The sequence below is a fragment of the Brachycentrus maculatus genome, unplaced genomic scaffold, assembly GCF_059751285.1.
Source record: "Brachycentrus maculatus isolate JH-2025_06_01 unplaced genomic scaffold, ASM5975128v1 h1tg000326l, whole genome shotgun sequence".
In the NCBI taxonomy this organism is placed as follows: Eukaryota; Metazoa; Arthropoda; class Insecta; order Trichoptera; family Brachycentridae; genus Brachycentrus; species Brachycentrus maculatus.
Window position 1 is genome coordinate 3016202 of NW_028281075.1, and position 11299 is coordinate 3027500.

The 11299-nt window shown below is 33.2% G+C and overlaps 1 protein-coding gene across 1 annotated transcript in view; it reads left to right on the forward strand.

Moving 5' to 3' along the window:
* Window positions 1-11299, forward strand: part of LOC148304294 (protein NDNF-like) — a 46920-nt gene that overhangs the window by 20305 nt on the left and 15316 nt on the right. Inside the window, exons 3-5 of the mRNA XM_088268631.1 lie at window positions 2569-2684; window positions 7245-7336; window positions 8780-8928. Of these exons, the coding sequence (XP_088124757.1) occupies window positions 2569-2684; window positions 7245-7336; window positions 8780-8928 (357 nt within the window). The remainder of the gene's footprint in view (window positions 1-2568; window positions 2685-7244; window positions 7337-8779; window positions 8929-11299) is intronic.

Genomic DNA, 11299 nt, shown 5'->3' on the forward strand with positions numbered 1-11299 from the left:
AATATACATTTACTAATATGGTAATAATACCTTTTATATTTCTTAATCAACAAATACAATTACTTAAATTTATAAGAATAAAATGTAATGTGGTTTAAAAAAATATCAAATTATTTATATAATTAAAAAATATAAATATTATTTTTTGACATCTCATCAAAGATGAAGAAGAATATGGAAGTCTGGGCATTTACGGGGCTTACGACCGTCATAGGCTGGTTTAAGTGATCACTTTACACACGTGTAACATTCACCAATTCTACCCATTATTGACAACCACACTACTCAAATTCTTGGAAGTTCTATATATATTAACCAATTTAGAAACTTTGTTCATGAATCACTAAAACTTCACTAGAGACATCTATTGGTGAGATGTAAAGAAGCTTTTTATTAAGCAGAAACTCTTATATTATGCCCAGACTTCCATATTCTTCTTCATCTTTGATGAGATGTCAAAAAATTATATGAAAATAACTCCTGTAATTGGAGATAATTCAGATTTTGTGAACAAGTATTTGGACACACTCAAAATGTTGTAAAAAAATATAAATATTTTTTTTTCCAAATCCAAATGCAATCTATATGAAAATTGTAAACGTCAGTTTGTTCAACTAACAATTTCAATTTTTGTTTAACAATCTCAAATCTTATAAACTTATTTGTGTTTTAATCTTATAAAGTATTATAATCGTATAAAACCTCTTTTGAGATATATTGTATAAGGCCACTTAAATATCTCATAATTGGTCTTACGCTAGTGAATAAATATATATACATATGTATATATATATATATATATATATATATATATATATATATATATATATATATATATATATATATATATATATATATATATGTATATATATATATATATATATGTATTTATATAAATATATATGTATATATATATATATATATATATATATATATATATATATATATATATATATATATATATATATATATATATATGTTATAATGCTTTTTAACGAACATATGGCATAATTAATAAATGAATTCCTTTAATATCCAGTATATTCTCAATTTTTATTTATTTTTGCTTCATATAAATCTAAAATATAAATACCTTTTTTTGACTTAATATCATTTTTATTTACTTATCCAAGAAAAATGCTTGGATAAGTCAATAAAAGTGAGATAATATCATCTCATTTTTATAAATATTTTTATCTATATAGATAAAAATATTGAAATAAAAATACTTTTCATATAAAAAGGAAGTATCAAGGTTTACCGATATTTATATGGGACTCAAAGTTTGGAAAATCATATCTGATTTGGCGCCTCCTTTCAATAGAGCCTTCGTGTTTCCGAATTTCGAATAAGTAATATAATACTTTGGTGCTTTAAGGAAAACATTTTTCCTTTCAGAGATAGAACTATTTTAAGCTTGCCTTAATACCGAATACTTCGTATACAATAAATAAAATTGTTACGTAAATAACAAGAAAAGTATATTGGTTAAAAGGGCCTTTTTTCTTTGCACAATTGGTATGGATTAGACATTTAATTGTGCTTTGATGACGTACATACTCATTGAATATAGAATACAGGTTAATGATCTTCACGAAAGGTAAGTAGGTAAGAAATATGCTTAAAATTTACGGATATTAAAATAAAAGGTTTCACGATTTTATTTTCATAGCCATAATTTTAGGTCTTAGGTTGTAAATGCCCAGACTTCAGTATTCATTATTTTTCATCTTTGTTGAGATGTCAAAAAATAATGCAAAAACAACTCCTAATTGGAGAAATTTCAGATTTGCGAACTAGAATTTGGACACACTCTAAATCTTGTAAAACAATTATCATATTAAAATGTTAAATTAAAAGGAAAAAAAGTTTTAAAAGTAAAGAGAAAGGAGAATTATGAGTATCTAAATGTACATATATGTTCGCCTCCGTAGTGTAATGGTTAGCACGCTTGGCTACCGTTCTGGAGGTCCCGGGTTCGATTCCCAGGGGGGGTAAAATAAATATAAGTGATTTTTCACTGTCATATTTATTCAATATTACCCTGGACTGGTACCTGGAGCGGAGGGCTGATCACCTTTCCTTCATGTGTAAACGATCAAGATAACACTGCGTTTATATGACGCAGTGCCCTATGCACCATTGGGGTGCGGAAAAGGGTTTTATTATTATTAAATTTACATAAAGGTTTTCTTCTTCTTCTACTTCTGCTTGGTGTAAGCCTCGTGGCCTGTTTCTAAGAGAGATTAGCCTCCTGCGATTTCGATTCCCAGCTGTCGATCCATCTCTTTGGTGGTCTGTCCGTGAGTCGTCTACCTTTAGGTTGGCCGTAAAGCGCAATGTGGGGAAATTTGGATGCTTCCATCTCCTCCCCTTTAGCAATTTAATATAGATAATATGTACAAATTGCTAAATTAGCAATTCAATTTGTGCTAAGCTTCAATTTATAAAATTACCGAATTAGGCAGGCTTTTTTATTTCCCTCCCTGTTTCAACTTTGACCTTTACCCTGACATTTTGTTCGTCGCTCTAAATATATAGACGCCCTCTGTGTTATTTTGGTTTCAGGGTCGTGTTGGTATCGGATCGGGAAAACATCCCCCTCTCCATCACCCTCACCCCCTGCTCCTCCACCGTGTCGTGGTCGGTTTACCACACAGCGCTGAATCACTCCACGTCCTCAGGTGAGAATAACATAATCGGCTTTTAACCATATTATTTTTTTGACATCCCATCAAAGATGAAGAAGTATATGGATGTCTGGGCATTTACGGGGCTGACGACCGTCATAGGGTGGTTAAAGTGGTCACTTTACACACGTGTAACATTCCATATTCTTCTTCATCTTTGATGTCAAAAAATAAAATGAAAATAACTCCTGTAATTGGAGATAATACAGATTTTGTGACGTATTTGGGCACACCTAAAATGTTGTAAAGGCTTTTAACCACCCTACCTTTGAGTTGTTTTCAGGCATATTTTTTATAAAAAAGATAAAAAATCAAAACGTTTGTTTTCACAAAATATTATCAAGCATGAAACATGACAAAAAAATTGTGATTGTATCCGGTACGAATTAAATATTTTTAGAACAGATATCCTTTCTCGTGCGCGTAGGCCATACGGGTTGGCGCGGAATGGTGAAGAAAAACCGCGCGTATCACGTACGTTCGTATGTGTTCGTAAATTCGATTTCGCTAAAACTGCTAAACCTAACCTTACCAAACCTGTCCTTACTGAGTCAAATTTAATATATTTTTAATTCATGTTTTTCTTAGTAAATACTATGAATATTTACTAAGTAAAACATTAATGAAAATATATTAAATTTGTAAATATTTAGAAATCCTAAAAATAATCAATACGAAAAACCATAAACTGCAACATTTTGAAACAATAGAAATTCACAAGAATATAAATGACAATAAACCCATAATTAACAATATGACAATGACTTAAGCCTCCCCCTTTTTGTCTATGTTCCCTCTGATAAGAAATAAAAATTAAATTAATAAATAAAAATAAGAAACCCCCTCTTGAACCTTCAACGTCCCAAGGACCCAACTCTAAAATTTGGAACTAGCTTCACATACGGTGATTGAAAATAATGCGGAATGCATCGAAACACGTGTCTCAGTAGATTTTAAGAAAAAGTGGTATTTACTAAGTAATACATTAATTAAAAATGAAAAATTTTAACAATAATATTAATTAGGAATATTTGGCAATTGCAAAATACTTACGACAGATGAAATGACTTGTAATTCAATACCTGATACGATTTGATGATCTATGTATATTGGTATATGATAAAACCAAGGAATCAGTCAAGCTCATTACTTATTTGAAAAAGGTTGAATAGGCGGTAATATTATACGGTGACCGCTGCTCAATTATAATCTGAAGCCATTGGGTCAACCAACCACCGTCAGTATAATGAGGCGCGTCCTTGGAACATAATCTGTATACTACATATCATCCTGATCGACATTGAACCATGCATTATCTCAGTGGTTCTTAACCAGTGCTCCGCGAGCTTGTTGCAAGTGCTCAGCGAAATTATAAAAACCAAAATTTAATGTTGGCTCATTGCTTTATTGTGCGATTTTAATTGCAAATATAATGGCTAGATGGCAGTACCCTTGCAAAGTGAAGTTGTGTGCTCTCACCTCACAACGGCGGTCAAAATATCCTTTATTCTATATCATCATACTTAGAACAATTGAAAATATTATGGGAATTATGTGTATGAATTTGTACAGACGGTGCTCCATCAACGATAGGCTCATTGAAAGGGTTTGTGAACCTTGACTTAGCAATTTGGATGAAGAAATGAGAGTAACTTAATATATTAGACCTAATATCACTTTTATTTTTGTTCGCCTCCGTAGTGTAATGGTCAGCACGCTCGGCTACCGTTCTGGAGGTCCCGGGTTCGATTCCCAGAGGGGGGGGGGTCAAATAAATATGATTTGAAATAGTGATTTTTTTACTCTAATATTTATTCAATATTACCCTGGACTGGTACCTGAAGTGGAGGGCTGATCACCTTTCCTTCGTATGTTAACGATTAAGATAATACTGTGTTTATATAATGCAGTGCCCTATCCACCATTGGGGTGCGGATAAGGATTTGAAAAATGAAAATATCACTGAAATTCGCAAAAGCTCACAAGCTCAGATGTCACATGAAATCATTTTCGTCGCAAAAAGTTTTATTGAAGTATTTATGTTTTATTTGTGGTTATTTTTTTAAATTAATGGAATTTTCAACTTGTCTGTAATAAAATAATCAGTTTTATTTTTAATAAGTGTTATCATTGGATTTTTAGTTTCGGTGAACCGCGAATTTTCCTTATGAGCTCTCAGACTTCAAAAAGGTTTAAAACCACTGCATTAACCCTTTGGTTACCAAAATCCGATTTATAGGCTATACCGAAAAATACCGGATCTTCGTACCGGACGTACCTATTTTTTTACTTTACTTTGCGTGTGGTTCTGGCTTCTTCTTCCTCTATATGGGTTGTGTCATGGGATTAGAGTCTTGGCTAAAGTTTTGTTAGCCAGTCCACCGCCTCCGGGGTCGCCTCATGGATATCCCGAAGGTCACCGCCAAAATCTTTGAGCCAGCAGTCCTACACTTTGTGTCTTATAGTCTGCTCAGCTCCACACTTACAATCAGAGCTGTTCCGATTCTCCCATCTACAGAATAAGAAGTTGCAGCAACCCTGCTCCGCTCTTACTCTGTTCAGCTGTACCGATGCCGTTCAGGGCAGATCAAAACCCGGTAAGAATTTGAAATGTTGGGTCCACGTTTCATTGTTTGTTTGTAAGTGTTCAGAATTTAACGTAAAAGTATCAGATACATTTTGGACAGTATGTTAGGGATTCCTTCAAAGTTGTACAATTTTTATCGATTCATATTATGTTTTTTTTTTCGTTTAGTTAAACGTCGAAATTTAGAAGTATTGATCAATAACATCTTAAAATTAGTTATACGTAATACTACAAAATAGAAGTTGAAAAAAAAAGTGAAACGAGAAAAAGAGAGCACATTTTGTTTCTGCGAAAACTAAGTTGTGTAAAGCTGTAATATTATTCAAAATGACCAATTTTTACGTGTCGAAGGTGCTGACCGTTAACCTACGGAGGCTTACTATATGACGAGTAAATAAATATTACCATAAAAAATCTTTTATACTAACTTTGATCCTCCCCCCTGGGAATTGAACACGGAATATCCAGCATGGTATCAAACGCGGTAACCGTCGTAATTAATTTTGTTATAATTCTGCATTAAGTACGTATACTCGTATAAGTGTAAATCGATTTGAAAATCGTTATTTTCATTCGAAATATTAATAGCCGCAGCTGAATTGGAGAGCAACGAAATAATAACAATTCCACGGATAAATCGATTCCTATCTATCTTTGCCGTTCACTTTTTATTCATTGATGAGTAATAAACAGTTAGGATATTACCTGAGTGCGCTGGTAACCTCAGCCAGAAACCGCGTTCAATCATATTGTCCCGCACAAATCTTTCAATATAAAATATGTTAGGTAGGTCTAAAAGTTCTTGCGTGTTTTTTTAATACAATAAAACACGATTTATTATTTTAATTTAAATGGGTAAATGACTAAGAGTTATTATTATGAAAATATGTGTGTATTTTATGTTAAATCGACAAAAATAATTTTAAAATAAAACATGTAAAAAAAAACACCACCGACAAGACATAATCGCGCGATGATCACGTATTCGCGTTGTATTAGGACGACGCCTTATACTATAAGTGCTTATGAACTTATGGACTTACCTAATATATACACCAACATAGCAATATTTTCGTTCCCTAACAATACTTAGTACAAATCGGTACGGATATCGACTACATTGTAAGGGGAAAAATATATACCCGCATACAAACAATGTACGAGTCCGTCGTTAAAAAATTAAATTGTTCCTGGGTGTTGTATGATTTGTAATCGAGAAATTGACCACTTTGCCTGCGGTTTATTACATTGTTTTCCTTTGGCAACTTTGTTGCACAAAGATTTAGCTCGATACCCAAACAATGGAATAGCTTCACAAAATATTAACGGAAACATTATGTTGTTCAATCAGAAGCCATTTTGAATCGCGAGTAGGTTTTGCGAGTTTCATCGAGATTTCCTCACTCATTATTTTAACATTCTGATAATGTCCTAATACTTGTTCGCAAATCTGGATTACCTCCAATTAGGAGTTATTTTTAAAATTATTTTTAACATCTTAACATGGATGAAAATGATTATGGAACTCTGGACATTTACATGGCTTGCGACCGTCATAGGCTGGTTAAATGATTACTTTACTCACATGTAACTTTCACCAATTCTACCCATGATTGACAACCACTCTACTAAAATTCTTATTAATATAAAATTATCTTATTTATTAAAATTCTTAATAAACTCCTAAATATATTGATTAAACTTGAAACATAGTGTTTGAAGGCACTAGAGACATCTATGGTGAGATAAGGGAAGCTTTTTATTTACTAACCTAGGGCTGACGGTCGTAAGCGTGAGACATCAGCCCGTAAGCGTGAGACATCAAAAAAATCTTTATTTTAGTTGTGAGTTTACATAGGATATGAGTTTTAGGTTACGGTGGAAAAATCTAACCTCAAAAAAATATATATACACGTACAAATTTATTCAAAGTTTATTATTTATATATTTTTATTTATTTTTTCTAGGTCTAAATAACGCCACATTATTGGAGGAATTCAATAGCAATGAGATGAAGACGTTCAAAACTTCCGCTAAAATTGGTCAATATCTACTTCAGGTAAGAGCATTAACCCTCTGACTGCCGGTGTCGGTCCACTCATCCATGAAAATACAATTTCATCTTCCTGTATACATATTATTATATATAATTACCTTATGGTTCTCAAAACGATTTACTCCAATTCGACTTTTTAAAGCACTCATCTTTCATAATAATATTTTTATCTTTTGATGATTTGGGTCTTCAATTAACACGACTTAAGTGAGAAGCTATATAAGGACCCTCAGTCCATTTAATCTTCACAGTAGATTGACAATCAACAGGAAACAATAGTCACGATTTTTTTTTTTGTATTTTTTAAAATAAATAAATTTGTGCCGATAATGGAGGGTGAACCTCAATATTCACATGCTTAAATATTGTTAAATAACAATTTCATGATCTGTTTAGAGCTACGATCACGTTATTCGTTTTTCATGATCCCCCTTTATTCAACAAATTCAAATATTATATTTAAAATAAAGTTCAGCTTAACAACGATTCGAGCACTTTATTATCAAGTTTACAACTTGATAGACTCAAATCAGTGTTAAATATCAAAATAATAATGTAAATAAAATACATACTATAACAATATCCTGTCTTTTTGGGTCACACTGTCAAACTGAGAAGGGATAATAAAGAAGCCGAACTGGAAAGGCAAAAAGCTTTAGGATGGGCTGCATTTGGGAAATTATCAAATGTCCTAAAATCCCGAAACATTCCTATCCATCTGAAAAAGAAAATATTCTTTATATGTGTACTCCCAGTCCTCACATATGGATTTGAGATATTAACCCTAACAAAACGAATCATATATAAACTCCGGGTAACACAAAGAGCAATGCAGAGAAAGATGCTAAATATATCTCTTGAGGACCGAAAGACGAATGTTTAGATAGGTACGGGAAAAGACCAAGGTATCAGATGTGGCTTAAAGAACCACGGAAAAAAAGCTTGGCAAGTCATGTGGCACTTATGTGTGAGGATACATGGAGCAAAAAGATGCTTGACTGGAGGTCTAGAACGAGATGTAGAAGCGTTGGTAGTCTAATAACGACAACGATGGTCCGATGACATAAAACACGTGGCGGGCCTGCACTGGAAGGGAGTCGCTTACAACAGACAACTGTAGAAGTCCAAGAGGGAGGCCTTTGTTCAATACCGGACACAAGAAGAAGGCTCAAAACTGAAACTGGGCAGGTCATATGTGTATGTCTGAGGATAGATAAAAGGTGCTTGAATGGAGACCTACAATAGGACGTAGAGGCGTTGGTAGGCCCAAGACAAGATGGTCTGGTGACATTAAAAAAATGGTGGACCTACACTGGAAGAGAGTCGCGTCCAACAGAGAGCTGTGAAAGTCCAAGAGGGAGATTTTTTTCAATACTGGACACAAGAAGAAGTCTGAAGCAATTAAGTTAGTAAAAATAATGATGTGTGGTTTTGTTGCTACTGTAGATGCAGGCGCTAGAAGCAGACACCTTGCTGCAGCTGTTCGGCAGCTCAGAGCCAGAACCTCCGCACGCGGCCCGCATGGCCCAGCGCCCTCGCATGCGGCTGCAACGCAGGCTACGTCGCAAGAGGCTTACCGTTAAGTGGGACCAAAGGTAAGCTCAAATTTTAAAAACTAAACCAACTGTTCTTTACCTCGATCGAACCCTAGGGATTCGGTGATTTAAACTCCCAGGATCGGCGGAGATTCAATATTACCCAAGAATGGTGCCTGAAGCGGAGGGCTGATCACCCTTCCTTCATGTTTTAACGATCAAGATAACACTGCGTTTAAATGATGCAGTACCCTATGCATTATCGGGTGCGAATAAGGGTTTCAATTTTAAAAAAATAAATCATTATTAAAATTAAGGTGAATTCAATTATAATAGTTGATACCACAAAATAATACCCACAAGAATGACCAACATAGGGTTACGAAAAATAAATTGGTTATAAAAAACACCTTAGTGTATGCGTTGACAATCAAAATACCTCCATCAACCCTGCCTACAAAAACATTTTAGGTATTGAGAAATCCAGAAAAAATGAGCATACCGAATCTTTCCCCCTAAGTTTGTAGGTTCCTGAAAATCCTGAAAAATACTGTATAATTCTGGAAATCTGAAAATGACGCAAGAAAAACGCTCCGATGGGGTGCCGGGAAAATATGGCTACCCTAACTTAATGCACTTAGGACGGGTGTTTTTAAAAATTAATGTCCATATAATTTATCTGCATTTTGGCTCTTTAGGCATAGCCTATGTTAAGCCGAAATACTTACATGCCGAAAAATACTTATTTGCTAAAGTACAACAAAAAGTAAAGAAAAATTAACAATTTAAAACAATTTTTCCAACAAAGATTCCGTCCGATGCTTAAGCATCAATCAACCGAAAGGGTAAAAATACTTTTCCCGTCCTTAGAGTGGTTTAATAGTAAATAACATAATATATCGCTCACTCCTTTCAAGAACGTCATAAATCAAAAATCGTCAATTTTCAGTTGAGCATGTTTTCGGAATGCCCAGAAAATGTACTATATCCCAGCAAAAGAGGCATATTTTTAACATAATATTTACCCGCTACAGGGCACGAAATGTTGTTTTTGCATTTTGAAGACAATGTATTGTTTAGTTATTTTTATAAATAAATTAAATATTTTTCAAATGTAGAAAAAACCTTCAGGTTTTACCTAAAAAGATCTGTTGCACGGTAAAAAGTTCAATAAGTGGCTTGATATTTATTTTTAATACATTGTGTTTTATTTTTAAACTTTAAAATCGTTCTCCTGAAAAATCAAGTATTTTGATTTATGACGTTCTTGAAAGGAGTGAGCGATATGTCGATCATTTTTTTACTGTGCCAACACCTAACATTAAAATTACATACATAAATATCTTGATTTATCGACTATCAAGATGTGTCCGAACCGGTTTTGGTCGGAGTAAATTTTTTAATTATTGACAGTGGGAGGTACTTCGCAACTCATCGGCGCTTGAGTAGGTCAGGATTCAAGATTAACAGTGCTCAGTGTTCTGGGCACAATCACAAATGTCAGCACGGTCATGAGCAATGTGTACTTATTAATCTACTCACCATAGTAGCGCTTTTCAACCTTTTTCACAGCATGGCACAGTTTAGTAATACATTTAGTACGCTTAACAGTTTGCCTAAAAATATATCAGGATAAACTTCATCATTACTTGGTTGTGTTATTTTCTGAATACATTATTGTAATAATATTTTTTTAAATTATTAATTAAGATACCACATGTATTTCATTTATTTATATTTCATTAATGTATTTCATTTATTTATAACACATAATGTACGCACACTAAGTTTTCCCTTGCCAAAAAGCTCATATTACACTACTTATTTATAAAACTATATAAAAGAAAAAAAATACATCTCACCATAGATGAAAAATAATATGGAAATTTGAGTATTTACAGGGCTTATGGGCTGTCATATGCGTCCAGGTAGGATTAGAGAAAATTATGTTGCGATTTATCGTATATTGGGCTTTTAGTTGCGGATTATCAGGTATGCCAAATACTTGAAAGCGGTCAGGTTAGGAGTCGAAATAATCGGCGGGTATGTATGACAATATGAATGCAATAATTTCAAAGTACCATAACAACTTGCTGCACTGTTTTTCAAATAATTGAGAAGCCCAGTTCTAGACGAAACGTGAATACAAGTACCCATTAAATTTACGAACGACTTTAATGTATTACCATGATTTACTGCTAAAAATTGACCATGTTGTTTTTACACCTACAAACATGTCATATTTTTTTTACAGTTTCTGTAAAAAATATGTCATGCTAATTGCTGCATTTTTTTGTATATTTTAGTACGAAATGTATGAACGAAACAAACCATACCAAAAGCTTAAATATATACTTACGTATAGATATTAAATTGATATTTTAATTAAATTGAATTTAATTTTGTTTTTTATTTAAGGATTATACAAACA